The sequence below is a fragment of the Lithobates pipiens genome, unplaced genomic scaffold (genome assembly GCF_037356315.1).
Source record: "Lithobates pipiens isolate NorthernLeopardFrog02 unplaced genomic scaffold, aLitPip1_a1.2 Scaffold_16, whole genome shotgun sequence".
NCBI lineage: Eukaryota > Metazoa > Chordata > Amphibia > Anura > Ranidae > Lithobates > Lithobates pipiens.
Window position 1 is genome coordinate 540,728,335 of NW_027507748.1, and position 22,734 is coordinate 540,751,068.

The 22,734-nt window shown below is 41.0% G+C and overlaps 1 protein-coding gene across 2 annotated transcripts in view; it reads right to left on the reverse strand.

The window, feature by feature from the left end:
• Positions 1-22,734, reverse strand: part of ADCY6 (adenylate cyclase 6) — a 357,827-nt gene that overhangs the window by 38,924 nt on the left and 296,169 nt on the right. For both annotated transcript variants that reach the window (XM_077483314.1, XM_077483312.1), the window contains exons 11-16: positions 14,087-14,112; positions 13,461-13,608; positions 1,867-1,964; positions 1,206-1,293; positions 1,005-1,121; positions 677-835 (exon numbers count right to left, since the gene is read on the reverse strand). In XM_077483314.1, coding sequence (XP_077339440.1) covers positions 677-835; positions 1,005-1,121; positions 1,206-1,293; positions 1,867-1,964; positions 13,461-13,608; positions 14,087-14,112 — 636 coding nt within the window. The remainder of the gene's footprint in view (positions 1-676; positions 836-1,004; positions 1,122-1,205; positions 1,294-1,866; positions 1,965-13,460; positions 13,609-14,086; positions 14,113-22,734) is intronic.

A 22,734-nucleotide genomic window follows, 5' to 3' on the forward strand; every position in this document is an offset into this window, starting at 1 on the left:
TGCATTAAAATTCAAAGAAAGTGTATTTTTTACCCCAAAAATTGTTTTGAAAAACCGCTGAGCAAATACTGTGTGACATAAAAAAATTGTAAAACCATTTTATTCTCTAAGGTCTCTGCTTAAAAAAAAAAATACTAATACATACATACATACATACATATATATATATATATATATATATATATACACACATACATACATACATACATACAGTAGCTCACAAAAGTGAATACAACCTTCACATTTACTAGGGGTGTGAAATGTTTACTATGTACTCGCTTTTGTTGCCAGCGTTTTAGACATCAATGGCTGTGTGTTGAGTTATTTTGAGGGAATATCAAATTTACACTGCTATACAAGCTGTACACTCACTACTTTACATTGTAGCAAAGTGTCATTTTTTTCAGTGTTGTCACATGAAAAAAATATAATAAAATATTTACAAAAATGTGAGGGGTGTACTCACTTTTGAGAGATACCGTATATAATGCTTGGGGGTGCCAATTTTCTAGCAAAAAAAATAAAGATTTTAACCAAAAGTATCAGAAAAAAACCTGGTATTTAAATGATTTCTTTTTTTTTGCAATTCAGTATGTTGCCATCAGCAAAGGGTTACCCACAAAAATCATCAGTTTTTTTATTTTCTGTACACAATAATATTCCTCAGTATCAATACCTCAGGAAAGTTGCAAGATGGCTGATCAGATCCGCAGGGAGCAGTTTCCATACTCATATTATAGTTGAGCATTTGGAAGTGACAGGCATTGACGGAATCTCGACTAATGTTCAGTTCTTCAGCAGCACATTCAACAAGGCTCTGGTGATTACAGGCAAACTTAAAAAAAAAAAAAAACACGAATAACTAGTGAGACAACACCAACATTTTATAAACTTAAACAGATAAACAGAAAAGATAATTACAAATAATAAAACAGAAATCACCAAAAAGAACAAGGAACTACACTTTCTTTTAAAATGATACAATATAGGTTTTAGATGCTCACCATGTTAACAAAGGCGGAGGTGAATACCAATGAAATGGAGAAAATTCCAGTGAGGGTGCTATTTGTTCGTGACTGGACAATCTTTCGAGACACCCGTTGCAAGGCTGTTGGGAAAAGCTGTAAAAGATGTGAGAGTTGAAGTCTCAGTTGAAGATTATGTCCCCCTCACCTCCTCAACATAAAATTGCTGCATTCGCTCACCTTTATACAGGAGTACACCGCACACACAAACAGGATATTGGCCAGAATGATGAAGATGCTCGTGTACACGCCAAGCATTAACAAGGAACTGCACAAGAAAATTAGGGTCACCTGGGGAAGTACTCAAAGCCGCATGAAAACAATGACATTTTCGTGAATCCTGTACCTTTAAATGTTTAACAGCATATTTGTATGCAGCAGACACTGAGCCATTTAGTAATACAACTGCATAAAAATGGTCTGTCTCAGCCCCTGGCATTTTATGTATACTCCGCCAATGAGATCTTCCTGTCATAATTCCTTTCCTTGTTTCCAGCCCACCTGACAGTTTTAGGTTTTCTAACCCACATTGTGTGTTCCAGCAACTCTTCTGCATTCTCCATAATATAAAATAATTACAACATCCAACAAGAAGAGTGGGGACTCCTCATAATAACCACAGCAATTGTATAAATCAAGGAAATTAAGTATAGGTAACTCACAAATTGAGCCCCTGAAAAGAACATATGAAACTCTCCAGCATCTACCACATATGGCCATATCTGATTTGGGTGAACAGACCCTTTAAATAGAGATTACATGGTTTCTAAGTAGTTAAGCAAAAGCTCCGTAACACAGTTTGTTGAATATAGAAGGCAGGATTTAACATTTACACACTTACTGGGGAAAGATGACAATTTGGATAAAACAAATAAAACAGAAGACCAACAGGGTGCAGGCCACGTAACCTCCAAAGCGATCATCCACTTTTTTGGAATACTGAAACATACAGAAAAAAAAAAAAGAATATTTAAAGGGGAATTTGCATTACCCCAAGTAGCAATCCCCTTTTTGTAATATTACAGTAAACAATTACAGATTACAAAAGAACAGTACTATGGGTCAGCTAGTTTATTACATTTAGGCTGGGTTCACATTTATGCAAATTGGATGCAGGCATCTCCGCATCCAAATTGCATGACAGGAGGCTGGGACTGGCTCTCAATGGAGCTGGTTGACAGACCTCAAGGGCGGCCGCAGTCCGCACTTGAAAAGGGTCCCGTGCGTCTTTGGCTCAGTTTCAGGACTGAATTCAGGCAAAACTTTGGACCTGATTCCCCCCGACATGGACGCACCGGCCCCCTGCTGCGAACCGCAGCCACAGCTAGTATGGATTCCGGCCTTACATATGCATCAGTACTTTTAGGACTAGTTCGTACCACGCAACATGATAATGAATAGCACATGACACACATGTGCTGCCGTGCAATGTGATAACTCATTGAAGTGCTTGTAATTTTTCCTGTTTACTTCTATGTTAATTCTATGCACTGCATCATTTTATGGAAATGCACACCAACATAGTGCACCAGAACTGGTGTGAACGAGCCCTTATTTTTATTTTGGAAGGGCTGAAACCTTGCACTGGCAACAAATTTAAACTGGAGCAATATAAAGATAGCTTCATAAAAAAGGGTTGCTTTTACCAAGATAAATGTTATGAAATATTCTGTACCACTTGTGTGTGTGAATAAAATTAATATTTTCTTTTTGCAAAATGATAACACACCCACAGTTCTGTGTTTTTTTTCCCCTTCACTTCTTTTCTTTAAAATCCATGTGTTTTCATTCACACTGCCACTATAAAGCCTGCATTTATAAGCATTTGGAGGACATTTGTAAAGGCACATGCATGTAATGATTTTTCAATGGTGCCACCTGTGTTCAGATGTGGTCAGTTTAGCGGTGTGTCGAGAAATTAGAATTCTCCAGAATCCGGCATCTGATTAGACACTCTAAATGCAGCTAAACACACCAACATGTGGCTAAACCAGCTTTAAAGCAGAACATCTAAATGCAGGAAAAAGTATCTGGGTAGAACAATAGAAATTTGGACTTACCTGTAAAGTCCCTTTTATGGAGTACAGTACAGTGCACAGGTTTAAGAACCTGAACAAAAAATTCAGGTAACAGCTTGAAGAAGCCAATGGCAGAGAGCTCTGATCCAAATGTTCTGGTGGGGTGGGCAGAAACTTGTTTCATAAGCATACTTAGGGTTAGACAAGACTCAACTGAAGAAAGGCCTAAACACAAATAATAGAGTATTTGCTGGGTCTTATTTTCCTGTCCTCGCACCAGGCAAAGTAAGTCTTCCACGTGTGGAAGTTGGAAGTTTGCAGGAGTTGGATTTTCACGCTCTCAGTAAGGTAGAAATACCAGAGTCAAAAATACCCCTATATCCTTTAGTTCTTATAGTATCTTACAAAAGTGAGTACCCCCCTCACATTTTTGTAAATATTTAATTATAACTTTTCATATGACAACACTGATGAAATGACAGTTTACTACAATGTAAAGTAGTGAGTGTACAGCTTGTATAATAGTGTACATTTGCTGTCCCCTCAAAATTACTCAACACACAGCAATTAATGTCTAAACTGCTGGCAACCAAAGTGAGTACACCCCTGAGTGAAAATGTCAAAATAGGGCCCAATTAGCCATTTTCCTCCCCGGTGTCATGTGACTCGGTGTTACAAGGTCTCAGGTGTGAATGAGGAACAGGTGTGTTAAATTTGGTGTCATCGCTCTCACTTTCTCATACTGGTCACTGGAAGTTCAACAAGGCACCTCATGGCAAAGGGAGGATGTGAAAAAAAAGAACTGTTGCTCTATATCAGTGATATGCAATTAGCGGACCTCCAGCTGTTGCAGAACTGCAACTCCCATGAGGCATAGCAAGACTGACAGCCACAAGCATGACACCCAGAGGCAGAGGAATGATGGGACTTGTAGTTTTACAACAGCTGGAGGTCTGCTAATTGCATATTCCTGCTCTACATAAAGATGGCCTAGACCAGTGATGGCGAACCTTGGCACTCCAGATGTTTTGGAACTACATTTCCCATGATGCTTAGGCACTCTGCAGTGTAGTTGAGCATCATGGGAAATGTAGTTCCAAAACATCTGGAGTGCCAAGGTTCGCCATCACCAGCCTAGACTATAATAAGATTGCCAAGACCCTGAAACTGAGTTGCAGCACCATGCAGTTGTTTAACAGGACAGATTCCACTCACAACAGGCCTCGCCATGGTCAACCAAAGAAGTTGAGTGCACATGCTCAGCGTCATATCAAGAGGTCATCTTTGGCAAATAGATGTATGAGTGCTGCCAGCCAGCATTGCTGCAGAGGTTGAAGGGGTGGGGAGCCAGCCTGTCAGTGCTCAGATCACACACCGCACACTGCATCAAATTGGTCTACATGGCTGTCATCCCAGAAGGAAGTCTCTTCTAAAGATGCACAAGAAAGCCCGCAAACAGTTTGCTGAAGACAAGCAGACTAAGGACATGGATTACTGGAACCATGTCATGTGGTCTGAGGAGACCAAGATAAATGTATTTGTTTCAGATGGTGTCAAGCGCATGTGGCGTCAACTAGGTGAAGAGTACCAGGACAAGTGTGTCTTGCCTACAAGTCAAGCATGGTGGTGGGAGTGCCATGGTCTGGGGCTGCATGAATGCTGCCGACACTGGAGAGCTACAGTTCATTGAGAGAACCATGAATGCCAACATGTACTGTGACATATACTGAAGCTGAGCAGGGTGCCCTCCTTTCAGAGACTGGGCTGCAGGGTAGTATTCCAACAAAATGCCCCCAAACACATCTCCAAGACAACCACTGCCTTGCTAAAGAAGCTGAGGGTAAAGGTGATGGACTGGCCAAGCATGTCTCCGGACATAAACCCTGTTGAACATCTGTGGGGCAACCTCAAATGGAAGTTGGAGGAGCGCAAGGTCTCTAACATCCACCAGCTCCATGATGTCGTCATGGAGGAGTGGAAGAGGACTCCAGTGGCAACCTGTCAAACTCCGGTGAACTCCATGCCCAAGAGGGTTAAGGTAGTGCTGGAAAATAATGGTGGCCACACTAAATATTGACACTTAGAGCCCATCTTGGACATTTTGACTTAGGGGTGTACTCACTTTTGTTGCCAGCGGTTTAGACATTAATGGCTGTTAATTAATTTTGAGGGGACAGCAAATTTACACTGTTATACAAGCGGAACATTTACTTTACATTGTAGCAATGTGCAATTTCTTCAGTGTTGTCACGTAAGATATAATAAAATATTTACAAAAATGTCAGGGATGTACTAACTTTTGTGAGATACTGTAGGTTTAAACAACCATGCATTTAAAGCCACTGACTGAGAAGCAGGATGTAATATAAGGCCTTGGGCTAGAAAGTCTGGTCTATTTGGAAAAGGCCAAGGGTCTTCCACCTAAAGTCCAAGGAATTTCAAGACCATCTACTGTGAAGGCTAGAGGATCTGGAGGCTGAAGGTCAGGATGTTCACACCTGGTTTTCACCACCTATGACAGAGATTTTGAAAGATCTTCTCCAGATCTAGGCTTTGATGGCTTAGGAAATCCACCTGCCAATTGTCCACTTCAATTATGTGGATTGGTGAGAGCTGTAATTTGAGCTTCCACCCAGGAGAGAATCAGACTTGTTTGTCATAGGGCAGCTTGACTTCTGATGCTTCCTTGACAGTTTATGTAGGTCACTGCTGTGCCCTGTCTGACTGTACCTCAACTAGATGAACTTGCAGAAGGGAGGTCCAGTGTTGGAGAGAAAATCAGATAGTTCCTGAATTTGGATGGGAAGTTTTGACTCCTGTGGGGACCAGTCCCCTGCACAATCAGGTAACTGTTAACTCTGCACCAGCTTGTAAGGCTGGCATCAATTGTTACCAAATTTCAGGATATGTGAAGGAAATATTTCCCAAATTCCAGGGCAGGAATGGAGAGTCAAGAAGAGTTCTGTGTGGCTGAGAGATGCAATGACATATCTCATGGATTATATCTGGAATTTTTGTACACAAAGAAATCAGTTCAGAGATTTTAAGTTAATATGGGTGGATGACCCATTTGGTTTTGAGACTGTGAATAAGTTTGAATACAAACCTGAAGAAACTGGTAAATCCACTGCTTGTGCTAAAGTTGAAACAAGGCAGTTATTACATCTGCTTTCTTTTAATCTGAAGCTGGTCAGAACGGAAGGCAAAAAGTGAGGAGGGAAGATATACAAACTCTATTTAGCATCCATCTGAAATGGCAGATTGGACTCAGAGGTTTGGGACATCTTGGATACAGACTCGCGTAAATAGCAACAGACAATCACCCACTTCATAGAGTGGGGGACTTCCTTTTACTGTGAGGAAGGCTTCAGGGCAGGCTAGGTGGACTTGGAAGTCCATGCCTTGTGGCGAAAAGAGATGTTAAATCTTGGTGTGCATATGGACGCCTAGGAAGAGGGAAAAGGTCCCTTTAACTGAATAGGCGTAGCAGCCATAGGAGTAGGAGATTTGGGCTTTTCATATGGGGTAGGAGTACCCTTGAATTTATCAAGGGATTCTCCAAATAGGTGCTCATCAGCATAAGGTATGCATAGAAGATGGTTTTGACAAGCAGGTTCAGCAGACCAAGCTTTTAACCACAAAATCCTGTGCTAATGCACAGAGATGGGGGAAGTTCTAGAGACTTTGCAAAATACATTCTCTAGAGCGTTAACATAAAATAAACAATACTGCAGGCTTTAGCCGCAATTGTTCTAAGAGCATGGTCATTAAAGACAAGTTCCGTTCCTGGTCTTGGTTTATTGTCTTGTTCAGATAGCAATGGTATGGCAAATAGACAAGGCAGCAATAGCTGGATGCAGGTCTGGACCTGCAAGGGAAAATAAGGCCTTTAAAAGCAGACCTCCAGACACCTATCAACAGAATCCTTAAAAGAGGGATCATCAATAGGAACTGTAAAGTGTTTATTGAGAACTGAAATACTCTACTACTGGAACAGACCATTTCTTCTTAAATTCGATTTCCATAAGATACATTTTAGCAAAAAGTTTAGAGCAGGTAATATCCCTAAGGATTGGGCCAGTCCTTATAAAGTGCTCAACTGATCTGTGCGTGTGTAGGAAGTTTTTTTTTTTTTTTTTTTTTTAAATCAGCCAAGTGCCCATAGGGGCTTGTTTAGGCTATACAGAGTCAAGTGCTTCTAGTGACCACAATTTCAATAAGCATTTCCACATTAGACGGCATTTGGCACAAGGATGTAGTTTGTACCTAAATATATGTAAGGGAATGAAAGACCCCATGTGGTCTCCACTACAAAATCAGGTCCACAATACTTACCCCCATAATATTCTCAAGTAAAGGAGGTCACCACCTCTATTCTGAATCGGGTCAGGGAGAATAGAAGACATGTAGTATTTCTGGCCTCAAGAAGCCAAAGGTAATAGAAATGCTGAGAGCTTGCTAAAGAACTTAGACATAATGGCACCTGCTTTTGTCAGATGGGCCCCATAGTGTGTGCCTGAAGAGTCAGGTATGGGGAGCAGTGTAATAATAGAACATTACTCTGGGACAAAGGAACAGTTATCATCCTGAGAGGTTATTTGAGTTTCATGTAGGCTGTCAGCAGAATGCATACTCTTTGTCCCATTTGTCCCAGCTCCCTTGCACCTGTGATCCGGTATTGCTAAGTGAAGGGATCCCCAGTGAGGTACTCATAGAATGGAGATTGAAATGGATGGGATTTTGGGTGTTTGGATACAAGAACTGCTAGTATCTGTAGAAGATGGCAACAGGAGTTGAGCAATGTGCTGCATGTGTTGTTTTTTTTTCAGAAAAGACAGCTGGGAACACATCATATAGAAAACTGCTTAAGCAGTCAAAAATTGCAGTTAGCAGTCAAAAATGTATAAATGTTTCAGGAAAAAAAATGAATGGGAAAGAAAAGAGTGGAGGAAAGATATCACCTAAGGACAAGAGAAAGAAAAAATGGGAGTCTCGCAGGGTGGGCTGAGTTAAACGGGTATGCTCTGGGGGTGGACCCAACAAGTTTTTTTTTGCTAATGTTAAATCACCTGAAGGTAGCCTGCAGAGAGCCCATTGTCTGAGTTCAAGTCTTGTGTCCTGTACTGTACAATTAAGATAAGTTGTTTATACTTCCCAGATAACTTCTACTGCATTTATAAAGCTAAATACAGAAATGCCAGTATGACTAAGGTCATTTAATAATTTTGTAGTATTTTTAATCATATTGAAGTGCATTTGAATACCTTTTTCTCATTTTTAAATTTTTTACTTTATACATTTAAAGGAGTAAGGCTACGTTCTGCTTTTTGTGCGACATGAATGAATGAATTTTGGCATACAGCAGCAAAATGCTAAACAGGAGCAGACAGACTATGAGACAGATTTATCATAATTATACACTTTCATTCATAAATTACCCCATCTGATGCTCTAATGCAGCATTTATCAACAAGAGTACCAGCTGGGATCCCCAGGGATGCTGCAAGTATGGGACCCAGTTTGCCCTTAATTAGTGTCTGGAGTTGTCATGGTGCAGGCAAGTTGACCTCCAGCACCATAGCCACTAAAGATGGTGTAAGGTCAGGATGCAAGGTGTCACTTGTTGCCATGGTAATGGTAACTGGCTTGCCTGTACTATGAAAATGCATGACTGATTCGTGACAGGCGGCATGCAGAGCTTCGCCCAGCATTTGAAGAGAAGACAGAAGTCCGATGACTTCACCTCCCGCCCTTTGCTGGAGCCAAAGGGTAGGACTCTGTTGTAAAAAGAGGATTGTGTGATTATTGGTGGGCTGTGACAGGGACTAGGTTATTTGGGGACTGTGCGATTAGGGGCTCTTTATGGGGGGCCTCTGATGGGAGGGGGGCAGAGACAAGAAGTTGTGACTGTGAAGTGGGAAATCCTAACGTGAGAAGGGGACTCTTATGTGAAGGAGGAAGTCCAATGTAAAGGGGTGCTTTGATTTGATTATTGGAACCACTGATGTAAAGGGGGGCTTCAGATGTTAATTTCATCAAGGCGTTTGTGTGCATCGTTCCAGGCACAGGTTTCCAAACTGATAAGCAACATTTATGTTTTTTTAGACTGGGGTGCCTCAGGATTTTGCATATTTGTAAAAGGTGCCTTGACAAAAAAAAGGTTACGAAATGCTGAGCTAAAGTAGCACTGTGACAAAATTAAGCTTGCCCCTTATCACTTCCTGTTTTACATACATTACTATTCATCTTTTAACCTTTTTGCTGCCAGGCCATGTGCTCCATTTGTACCCTCAGTTGGCCAGACCATTTTGCAATTTTTCACTTATAGCTTTCAAAGTTTGTAGAAGACCCCTCAAACTATATATTTTCTGAAAGCACATGACCAGTAGAATAAAAAGAAGGTGCTAGTGATTTCTAGGGTCCCACGATATTTGCGCAAATGTTTATCAAAACAATATTTTTACTAAAAATCCACTAAAATCAGGACTAGCAGATAAATACACAGCAAATGATACACAATTCCTACTTAATATAAAAACTTAACCTGCATTGAGTTAATAAATAACAAATATTTGTAATTTTTCCATTACATCTTTTTGCAAAATGGTGAAAATTGAACGTTTGCAAAAATGTAAATATCCAAATCTCTCTAAAAATCTGAAGGTTTTCATTTCTCCATTACAGCTTTCAAAATTTGTGAAAGACCACCAAAACCATATATTTTCTGAAAGCATATGACCGCTAGAAAAAAAAGACGGTTCTACTAATTTTTTAGCCCTCGCGATATGTGCACAAATGTTTATCAAACCAATAAATTTGCAAAAAATACACTAAAACTATTATTAGCAGATAAAAAAAACCACAGCTAATTTTATAAAATTCCTGCTAAATATAAAAGCTTAACCCGTATTGAGTTAATAACAAAATATTTGTAATTTTTACATTCCGCCTTTTTGCAAAATGGTGAAAAGTGAATGTTTGCAAAAATGTAAATATCAAAATTTCTCTAAAATTGTGAAAGTTTTAATTTCTCCATTACAGCTTTCAGAATTTGTGAAAACCCCCCAAAACCATATATTTTCTGAAAGCATATGACCGCTGGAATAAAAAGAAAGTGCTACTGATTTTTTAGGCCTCGTGGTATTTGCACAAATGTTTATCAAACCAATAAATTTGCAAAAAATAAACTAAAACCATTATTAGCAGATAAAAACACAGCTAATTTTACAAAGTTCCTGCTAAATCCCTACTAAATATAAAAGCTTAACCCGTATGAAATTAAAAAATAAATATTTGTAAATTGTAAATTGCATTTTTGTACCCAAAAATTTCTCTAACAATCTGGAGGTTTTCATTTTTCACAGCTTTCAGAATTTGTTAGGCCTCTTTCACACAAGAAGACTGATTGGGTCTGCCTGTCCGTTTTTCAGGCGGGCCCAATCGGACCACCCATTGTTCTCGATGGAGAGGCTGATATAAATGGACATGTGTCTGTTTACACCCGCCTGCATCCGATCCAGTCCAGTCCGCTAAAAATTCGGGATCCTGTTCCCCATCCACTTAGTGGATCGGATGGAAATGGACAGGCGGTCCATTTCCATCCGACCACCCCATAGAGAATAGCGGGCTGTGTCCGTGTCCGCTCTGTATCAGCGGAGCAGACACGGACCTGTCATCCACCCCCTCAGCAGGGATAAGCAGACAGATCCCTTGCTGAGCAGGGGGATCTGGTTGACAGAGTCCACTCTGTGTGAAAGGGGTCTGATCAGGAACGGCTGGTCCATTAGAGGCGCAGGGGCGTTTGAACGATTTTTTTTTTCAAGCTGCATAATTAGAGCCTAAGGCTATAATTGGTTTGAAAAAAGTTGGGCTAAGGGCGCAAAGCATTGCACCCCGAACCCACCAACTTGTTGCAATAGCGAAGTAATATTAGCTATTGTCTTCCGGCTTCTGCTCCTGGCCAACCAGGATGGATCGGGTTGGCTGGGTGGAGAAGCAGAGGAAGCCGTGGAGGGGTGGGGGCTGTCACCGTGGAGGGGTGAGTGTGGGCGGGGACCTGGTGGATCTTACTATGTGTGCTTTTTTTTCAGTTTTTAATTTTTTTTCAGTTCTCTTTTTTTTTTTTTTTTTTTTGGGGGGGGGGGGGGGGGGTCTTTGGTGAGATAAACAGACCCCCATATCTCTTTTTTTGAGACAGGGACTGAAGATAGTCCCTTTTCTCTGTAGCATTTACATGAACGAGTAGAATCTGTATAGAGATTCCATTCATTCATAAAATGACAGTTTGATGCATTGTAATACTCGCGGTTACAATGATCAGCTGTCAGTAGATATAGCAGCACCATTGTACGGGGGGGGGGGGGGGGTTTGGTATACACATACCAAGCCCCCAAAGCCAAAACTTCGCCACCCCCCCGCCATGCTCTCCAAGCTGACAGATCATAGGAGATCAGTGCAGAGAGGAGCATGGGTATCAGAGGTATTGGGGGGACACATCTGGACCCCCTAGCCCCATGCAGCACCTGAGGCCAGTGGGAGCTGCAGAGGAGGGATGCTGGCTAATGATGGTGGCTGCGGGGAGTGGGTTTTCTGGTGGTGGTCAGATCGGTTGGGGGGGATTAATCAGTGTTGGGGGGGATTAATCAGTGCTGGGGGGAAGAAGGGGGGTGAAAGAGATGAGAAAGGAGCATGGGGGGAGTAGTTATAAGTGAAAGTTAGCGGTGGGAGGTGGAGGGGGTGGGTTTTAACCACTTGCTGACCATCGCACGCCGATGTACGTCAGCAGAATGACACGGATGGGCAAATGGGCGTACAGGTACGTCCCTTTAAATTTGCCACCATGCCATCTCGTGCATGCCGCCGGTGGCGCGGCGCATTGGTCAGGGCCTCCGTGAGTCAGATTGCAGGTCCCGCAGACTCGATCGCCGCGGGGATACCTGTGATTGTCTCATGGGAGGAAGAACGGGAGATGCTAATGTAAGCAAGCATCTCCCCATTCTGCCTAGTGACAGTGTCACTGATCTCTGCTCCTTGTGATTGGAGCAGAGATCAGTGACGTGTCACACACAGCTATGCCCCCCCCCCCCCCACACAGTTAGAAACACTCCCCAGGAGTCCGCCATAATATCACAGTAACAATAAAAATTGATCATCGCCGCCATTACTAGTAAAAAAAAAAAAATGTATAAAAATGCCATAAAACTATCCCCTATTTTGTAAACGCTATAACTTTTGCGCAGACCAATCAAACGCTTATTGCGATTTTCTTTTACCAAGAATATGTAGAAGAATACGTATCACCCTAAACTGAGGAAAAATAATATTTTTTTATATATTTAAGAAAGAGGTTTAACCTTAAACTACGTAGAGGGTTCTTTAGTGTAAGAGCAGAAAGGATGTGGAATTACCTTCCACAGGCGGTGGTCTCAGTGGGGAGCATCGATAGTTTCAAAAACCTATTAGATAAGCACCCAAATGACCGCAACATCCAGGGATATACAATGTAATACTGACATATAATCACACACATAGGTTGGACTTGATGGACTTGTGTCTTTTTTCAACCTCACCTACTATGTGACTATGTAAAGAGTCTTTGAAACAATACAAAGGGAATAAACCTGAAACTTAATAGTGCCAAGAGTCAAATGTGGATCAGGGCCATCTGCAAGAATGAGATGATTTTTCTTTCACAGAGAACTACTAGGGTGGAAGCCCTGAGATTCAAAACATGTGAAGTATGCTTTCCATGTTCAATAACAGACCTTAAGAGAAGTAGACTTCCAGGCTTGAAGCATTGCAGGATTCCCAGAGTCTAAGATTCCTTTGTCTCTTAGAACCTGACCTTCAACAACCATGCCATTAAACCCAACAACTGGGGCTAGCACCTTGGCGAATACCTGCAATCACTCACAGCCCAGAGTCTTCTACCATTTGGTTTACTTTTGCTTGGCACTTCAAATGTCCACATCAATGCCCGCATGACGTAGACACTTCCTTTTGGATGTCCAGTGGTAGGGCCCTCTGATGACATCACAGGGGTATGGTGGAGGACTCCAATTGCACCACTGAATTTGTGGTCTAAAACATCTGGAACTGGCAGTGGTGAGGGACCTGGAGGAGGACTTAGGCGAGTATATTTGGCTTTACATCAAAAGGGTAAAAAAAAGGCCTAGTAGGATGGGATAGAAGGCAGTTAGAGGGCAGAGGGAGGCAGGGATGGGAAAAAATAGTTTTCGTCTCAAATAGGGGCTTTAATTTTTTTTATGTAAATGTGGCATTATTCTTTAAAAATACCCACCTTTTTACCTTCTTTTCCATTGTTGCCCTTTTGGTTGCAAAAATTAGAATGTCTGAATTCCACATGAATTGGCCCATACTGATCTAAAAATTATTTTATAGTGAACACCAGAGTTACCTTTTTCTCCAAGTCTGGGGTTTGAAATGTGAGAATAAATTTTTTAACATGATCTTTTCGTAACTGGTCAATACTTCTTGCGTCTATTGCCCTTGCCAAAAATTCATCAACTTCATCTTCTGGATTAAGAGCCTCTTGTGTGTTCCTGCTGCAAAATACAAAAGGAAATATCTAAATATAAACTGTTGATGTGACAATGGCAGATGCCCTGTACTAAACAAGGATTATGGTCCTTAGCCTGTTTACATCCTTTGGCAGAAACAGACAATGAAAATGAAGAAAACTTTACACAAAATGGCATTATGTACTAAATGTCTGGAAGAATATCTCTGTGTTGCTCATAATAACCAAGCAGATGCTGCCTTCAATTTTTTCCAGTTCAAGTTGAAAACAGCATCTAATAACTTTGAAAACACTGACCGAGTTATATAATGTACTATATTTGCTGCAATATGGTAGCTGTTAATGTGGATACTTGCCAAAATGTCCCACATAACAAACAACGGTCAGTAGATTTACAGATGCTCAAAATACTGCTAAATGTTAGTGACAAAAAAATATCTACATGTGGGCTCCACAAAAAGGTGCACAAGGAAATATTTTGCTGAAATAGCATTGTTACTTACTTGTCTTTGCTTGATTCATCAATGCCCTGTAAAAGAAGGGAAAACTATTTAGCAAGTGATACCATTAACAAAAATGTATACTGCAATACATCCAGTCTAAGCCCCTGTACACACGGTCGGAGATTTCCACAACCAAATCCGTCGGATTTTGTCCGTCAGATTTAGTCTGACGGATTGTGTCCGAAACTGTTGCATACACACGGTCGGACTAAGTTGTCGAAAAATCCGATCTTTCAGAACGTGATGACGTAATTTCATTATGATGGGATTACATTCAGGCTAGTAGCCAATAGCTTTGATGTAGGAATTTGATCTGAGCATGCGTGGCACTTGGTCCGATCAAAATTCTCTACACATGATCGGATTACGTCCGACCGGCCCAGTTGGTCGGGAAATATTTCCAACATGTTGGAAAATTGGGTCCGATGGAGATTCGGACGGAATCAGTCCGATGCATACCACACACAGTCGGATTATCTGACGACACGGTCCGATAAGAAGCATTCCGACGGATTCTCCGACCGTGTGTACGCGGCATAAGGGTTCATGCACACTGACAATTATAGGCATATTTTACACCTAGTGTAAATCTCCTGTCGCTTTCCTGTGCCTGGGAAGCCGTATGTGCCATGTACAGCCTGTCATATAAGTGAAAGGCTATACATGGATGTACTCTTGTAAATGCTGATGCAAAGAAGCATCAGTGTTTACAAGGATACAGCTAAGTATAGCGAATACACATCCGACATATTTCCCAAATGTAAAACCTACATGTTCAGACAATGTGTCAGATGCACATAGGTGGGTAAAACCAATGCCAGTCTGCGGCTGCTTGCCCAAAATTTCCCTTTTAAATGCTGACAATTAGTGTGTATTCGACCTACACTATAAATATACATGTTCTCCAGTGACCAAGTGCGCTTCCTGATGACGTAAAAACGAAACGTACATCGAGGTGGTACTTGGTCACGCTATTCCACGCAACTTCAGGTCCCTTTGGTTCCTCCGGGTAAGATGGTGGAACGCACACCAGCGGCGAACAGCTGTGAGACTCCATTCCATCCAGCACACACACGCTAATGGTGGAGGTTAGCCGTGAGGCTCCATTTGATCCAGCACACTCTAGCAGCCCCAGTGCCGGGATAATGCACAATATCACGTAAGCAGCCAAATCGGCAAGTTTAAAGGAGTCAAAGTCTTTTTTTTGGTAAGCAGATTTTGTATTAGAGCACGTTGGGTGTTTTTCTCTGTCAAGTTGGTGAGAGAAGGTTGCTTTTCTTCTTCTATGGAGAGGTTTTGAACACAATCACATGATGTTGGAGTTTTTGTGACTCTTTTTTGGGACTATTTAATACTTTGTATTGCTATCTGGCATATATATATATATATATATATATATATATATATATATATATATATATATATATATAAGCCAGATAGCAATACATACATACATAGGTTGTTTGCACATTGCACTTTATTTTATGTAGGAATAATGTGTGGCATATCTCACATATATTTTTTATTCTTGTTGCTATAGAGCGTCCTCTACACCATATTTCAACTACTATTTTAAGTATAACCACTTAATCAGAGGCGCAACTCATTGATTACTATTTCACATTTGTATTTGTTATATATTGTACACAAGGTTTGCGTGGAGTTTATCTCCATTTCTTTACACAGAAGCGTCAGCGCTTGCAAAGGTATGGCCATGTACAGGCATTTGCTTGAATGGCAGGCCGTATGCAGCACGTGCAGTTCTCCAGGCACTGAAAAGCACATGGAAAACAGTGTCAGTCTTACCTGAGCCCTCATTCGATCAGGCGCTGTGCCTGTCTGCAGCTATTCTATCCCCTCACTTCCTGGTCTCACATGCTTTGGTGAGGTTCCCGCTGCTGTCAATCAAAGCCAGTGATGAAGGAGCAGTGGGCAGTGTTGAGCCAGGGAGTAGGAGGAGTCAGAAGCACCAGTAAGGGATCCAAACACAGGTTTTTACTTGAGGGGACACACTGGATACCTTTGTTGCCAGTGTGCCATTGCTGGGTGTCCAGTACATCCCTATACCTTTAACCACTTTCAGACCGGACCAATTTGCTGGTCAAAGACCAGACCACTTTTTGCGATTCGGCACTGCGTCGCTTTAACTGACAATTGCGCGGTCGTGCGACGTGGCTCCCAAACAAAATTGACGTCCTTTTTTTCCCACAAATAGAGCTTTCTTTTGGTGGTATTTGATCACCCCTGCGGTTTTTATTTTTTGCGCTATAAACAAAAATAGAGCGACAATTTTGAAAAAAACGCATTATTTTTTACTTTTTGTTATAATAAATATCCCCCAAAAATATATAAAAAAACATTTTTTTCCCTCAATTTAGGCCGATACGTTTTCTTCTACATATTTTTGGTAAAAAAAATCGCAATAAGCGATTATTGATTGGTTTGCGCAAAAGTTATAGCGTTTACAAAATAGGGATAGTTTTATAGCATTTTTATTAATAATTTTTTATTATTTTTTTTTTTTACTAGTAATGGCGGTGATCTGCGATTTTTATTGTGACTGCGACATTGTCGGGGACCCATCGGACATTTTTGACACATTTTTGGGACCATTGTCATTTATACAGTAATCACTGCTATATAAATGCAGTGATTCCTGTGTAAATGACACTGGCAGTGAAAGGGTTAACCAGTGGGTGGCAGTGTAGGGGTTAAGTGTTCCTAGGGGTGTGTTACTAACTGTGGGGGGGTTGGGCTTTCATTTAGTGTACACTGATCTCTGCTCCAATCACATGGAGCAGAGATCAGCGTCACTAGTTGCTAGGCAGAATGGGAAAATGTTGTTTATACAGCATTTCCTCCATTCGGCCGCTCCGTGAGACGATCGCGGGGATGCCCGCGGCGATCGAGTCCGCGGGTCCCGCGACCGGACTCACGGGGGTCCCGACCAGCGCGGGAGCGCGCCGCCGGCGGCGCGCTCCCGATGGCACGGCGGCAACGAATATTGGACGTACATGTACGCCAATATGCCTGCCCGTGCCATGCTGTCGACGTACATCGTCGTGCGCTGGTCGGGAAGTGGTTAAGGAGGGGTGGGCACCCTCCAGGCATACCTACCCTTAATCTATCCATTATTATAATTGCTCCAAATTTGGAGACTCTCAAAATTTATAGAGTTAGGACAGCAGTACACCTGGGGTGCTGTGCCGTGGGCTCTGTAGCCTACGCTTGCATTTGCAAATGTGTGCACACGAAAACCCTTGTTTAAACATGAACTGTTAGACAAGGTCAATTTACTTAGTGGCAGGTGGCTGGTAAGCTTGTCGGGAATTTTTGTTTTTTGACGTGCGTCGCACTTCCATATGCTTCTTGCATCAGAGGCCATTTATAGGTTTGGGTAGTTGCCATTTGTTTGTACTGTTGATGAATTGGTGAGGGGATGCACTGGATACCTTCGCTGCCATTGTGCTATTGCTAGGTGTCCAGGGCATCCCTATCTATACCCTTAAGGAGGGGTGGGCTTCCTCCAGGCATACCTGCCTTACTCTATCCATTATTGTACATGTTCTCCAACTTTGGAAACTCAACATTTATAGAGTTAGGACTGCAGTACATGGTGGTGCTGTGACGTGGCCTCTGTAGTCTTACGCATACATTTGCAAATGTGTGCAAACTATACCCTTTGTTTTAACGTGAACTGTTAAAGGTAAATTTGGTTTGTTGCAAGCTGGCTGGTAAGTGAACTGGGAATTTTTGTTTACAGGTTTATACTTATCTGCTCTGTGCACAGAATTGCACAGAGCGGCCCCAAACCACCTCTGCTCAGGTCATCCACCAATGCCTATGACTTCTCCAGTCCTCTCCATACAAACACACAGACGTCTTAAAATCTGCAGTACTGTACCTGCCGGGTACTGCACTGTAGGGGGGAGGGGTCCAGACTCAGGAAGCCTCCCACGGCTCTAGAGGATTACCTAATAAAATGTTTGCAACTTTCACTTAGGCCATGTCATCCTGGAGTATGGGCGATTCCCCCTACCAGGGTCACAAACAGCAATGAAAATCCTAAAGAAAATTAACCCCTGCTGCTCTACAATGTAATATTATTCACTAATATAGTAGATAATTCTTATCTACCTCAATCTTTGCAAAAATATACACTGTTTCCCTGAGAATTGCATGCATTTGAAGAGCTATGTCTGAGAAGGGACCCGATTCGAGGATCTTTCTACTTCTTACAAATACTTTCTGAAACTTCATGCTTGTTCCAACCCTCCTTCCTTGCTAAATGGGAAAGGGGACTAGAGGTTAAATTCTCTGGCCCACAAAAGGAGCGTATACTCTTTTTTGCACATAAATCATCCCTGTGCAGCAGATACCAGGAAACCACATACAAGTTAATGACACGTTGGTATAGAACCCCATCAGTTCTTGCCGAGTTGTTACCTCAACAGAGAAATCAATGCTATCGATGTGGCTCGTCCGAAGGCACTCTCTTACACATTTTCTGGGAGTGTTCTAAGCTCTGCACTTACTGGAAAACTGTGCTACAACTTATCCACATATTTACCGACATTTCCCTACATGATAACCCAGCCGCAATACTGCTTAATCTCATACCACTGTCCAAGAAGAGGTACCACAAATCTATGCTTAAGCACCTGCTCAATGCAGCTTGAGCTTGCATCCCGGGTATGTGGAAAAACAATCTGCCCTGACTCTTACACAATAGCAGGCAAGGGTGAATGATATTGAGCAACTGGAAGACCTTACCTCTGTGACAAAACCGAAGAGCATAAGACCAGATGGTTCTATTGGAGTCTCTTTTGCTTCTCCGAGGAATACTTGCAATACGTCTGATCCAAACAATGTTTGGGCCTGCGCTCTTCACTAAGTCATGGCCCTGACCTACTTTTTCCTGGCTCACCCAGTGGTGACCTTCTCCTACCCCTCCCCCCCTTTTTTCCCTCCTCTTCTTTCTTCCCACTTCGCCCCTCTTCTTTCGTTTTCCTATTCTCTCTATACTATACTAACAGAAAAACTTTTGGGTATGCTCACATTAAAACAATTCTAGCCTTATCTGACTTTTGTATATCTAGATAACCTGAGCATTGGGGTTTACAAGATATAGGTTCCTATTTTGCAGCATATCCTAAACTCCCAGAGACCTTACTGTTTACTTTTAACTGTAAATCTACCTTGCAAATGTTTCAAAACAACTGTCAGACTCATTTATACAGTTATGTATTCTTTTGTTAACTGATGCAAAACCTCAAAATAAAAAAAAGCTGAAATGCAATGTATGCGTACACTTCCAGGTAATTTGGTGATATAAGGTCATTTGCAATTATATAGATATTTATGCATATTTATATCTGCATATAAATACTGTTGTACCACACTATTTATATGCGTGTTTTTTAGTGTAGAAGTTTAAGAATCAAGTTTAGTTGCCATTGCTGATCTTTCCCTCTGAAAATGCTAGCTTGCAGCATTGTAGCCAAGTAAAAATAGTACTTTCAGAATGAGAGTTTAAGCAATGGCATCATTCAGAATGAGAGTCTTTTCACATATCTTTTTGAAATTAGCCTATATTTGTGTGCATATATATATATATATATATATATATATATATATATATATATATATATATATATATATATATACACACACATACATACACACACACACACACACACACACACAAGGCCAGAACCTACCATTAGCCCCTCCAACCTGCACTGTAATCTTTGCTGCAACACTTGAAGGCACCTTATCATTTAGGAGCCTTTGTTAGGGTACACGATGTAAAGGGAAAGTTCTGCTTGTTGGCATCCCTTCCCCTCCATTGTCACATTTGCCACTTTATTTTGTTTTTGTTTTGACAGCTACCAGTATTCACTTCTGGTCAGATTTTTGTGGCGATCTTTGCAGAATTTCGCCAAACTCTCCTTCCCCCTGCAGCCTTCTGGGACACATCACAGGTGCCAGAAGACTGCGGGAACATTCACAAAGTGCAGAATGACTTGTGCAGTAGGAAAGCCAGAAGGCTTCACTGCTGGTTTCCCTTACCGAAGATGTTGGCGCCTGCATCTAAAGCCAATTTAAGAATCAGCTCGGGTGAGGACATCGCTGGATCCCTTGACAGGCAAGTGTCCTTATATTGAAAGTCAGTAGCTACAGTATTTGTAGCTGCTGACTTTTGATTTTTATTGGGGAGAAGGGCGCTCCTCTTTAACATGCATCTTGGCTAAACTTTTGCACAAGTTAAGCATGTCCTATGGAGTGGGGAGGGGTTCGAGCAGGGAACACGAAGTGGCTTCAGATGAATAAGGAAAGAAAGAGGAATGATGAGTGCAGATTTCTTAAAGGATAAGTTCAACTTAGAGCTGCACAATTTTGGCTAAAATAAGTATCACGATTTTTTTTGCTTAGAATGAAGATCACGATTCTCAGTGTAACATCTTTCACATTAGACAAAAAAAAAAAGTTTAGTTGCTTTTTTTAAATTCATTGAAGTGTATTTTTTCAAAGAAAAAAATTGCGTTTGAAAGACCGCTGCCCAAATATGGTGTGACATAAAATATTGCAACGACCACCATTTTATTCTATAGGGTCTCTGCTAAAATAAAAATATATCATGTTTGGGTTTTCCAAATAATTTTCTAGCAGAAAATAATGATTTTTACTTGTAATCAACAAATGTCAAAAAAGGTTTGGTCTTTAAATGGTTAAACTTCCTTAATTTACATGCTGGAGTTCTTTCCTTTGCTAAAAGAACAAAAATATACTTATTGGAGTGTTGTGATGCTGCCCGGATTTTTATTATTTTGTTCCCCAGCTGTGAGAACTCTCTGCACTTGTTAAATAATATTGACATGCTGTTTTGAAGAGTGGTAAGAGAAAAAGATTGCAATTTTCATTCTTAACGATTAATCGCGCAGCTCTAGTTCACCTTTAAAAAAAAAAAAAAAAAAAGAAATTCACATTTTTTTGCAGGTAAAAAAAAAATTAGCAATTATTATTTCTTTTATTGGGAGCCTGTAAAGCATCACACCCCCAATCGCAGGTGCAATGCAGGGCTCTTGAAGACTGTCAGGAGGCACTTTCTCACTGACAGGAAGCATCATTAAACTACTTAGAGTGCTCAACAGCACCCTGGTAGTTCATTGAGAACTACAAGCTGACAGCCACAAAGGCTGTTGATACTTGTAGTTCTCCCACTGACAGAACTCTTTGAATGAATGACGTGGCCAATTGGCACAGCAGGGAGTTTGGGGGCAGCAGTAACATGTTACACCTTGAATACGGGTGTAACATTTAACATGTTATAAAAGGTGAACTTACCCTAATGTACCATACACACGGGTGGATATTCCAACCACAAAATCCATCAGATTTTTCCGGACGGATTTTGTTCTAAACTGGTGTTGCATACACAGGGTCGGACAAAGTTGTCGGAAAATCCGATCGTTTGGAACGTAACAACGTTTGTTCGTTACGACGGGACTACGTTGTGGCTAGTAGCCAATAGCTTTGGTCTCTTAATTTGATCTGAGCATGCGTGGCACTTTGTACGATTGGAATTCTCTACTAACGATCGGAAAAAGTCTGATCGGATTTTTTTGTTGGAAAATTTGAGATCCTGCTCTCAAATTTTTTCCGTCGGAAACGCCAACTGAAAAAAGAGCCCACACACAATCGGATTGTCCGACAATATAATCCGATTGGACCTTTTCCGTTTGAATTTCCAACCATGTGTACAGGGCATTACAGTTGTTATGCACCAGATTTACATGGGTTATAAGGCTATGTGATGTTTGCCTGATATTCCAAATAAAAAAATGTTGCAAACATTAACACATATGACGAAGAGTATTATTATTATTAGACATGGTACTTTGGCCAATTAGTCATGTCTAACAATAGTTTATTGAAAACATCCCACACACGCACATCTGCTCATGGAACTGGTATACTGCAGTATATCACAGGAAACAATTAAAAACATCATTAGTTTGGCAAGTCATGCAAAAATTATGTCATTTTTGGCACAGACACAACTTTGAAGAGACCTGTTAGCATAGAATTTTGGAAGTAGCCATTGCTGATTTTTTTTTTCTTTGGTGCAGACCATTACCTAGTGAGTTCAGGGCCCAGAACAAGTGTGAAGAACAGGAATTCAAACTTTTTTCAGACTTCAGTGGATGCATGTTAGTTCCAGTACTAGTAGAGATTTGTCCTTTAGATCAAAGGAATACACTTTGGTGTGTAAATGAAGGAAGTTTAACCACTTAAACACTAAACCTTTTTCTGACATTTGTTGATTTCAAGTTAAAATAATTTTTTTTTTTTGCTAGAAAATTACTTATAACCCCCCAAACATATATATTTAGTAGAGACCCTATAGAATAAAATGGTGGTTGTTGCAATATTTTATGCCACACTGTATTTGCGCAGAAGTCATTCAAATGTAATTTTTTGGGGAAAATATTACACTTTAATGAAAAATAAATAAATAAAAAAACTAACCAGTAAAGTTAGCCCAATTTTGTTTTGTATAATGTGAAAGATTTTACGCCGTGAAAATTGTGATCTTTTTATTCTAAGCAAAAAAATTATGATTCTCATTTTGCCCAGAATCATGC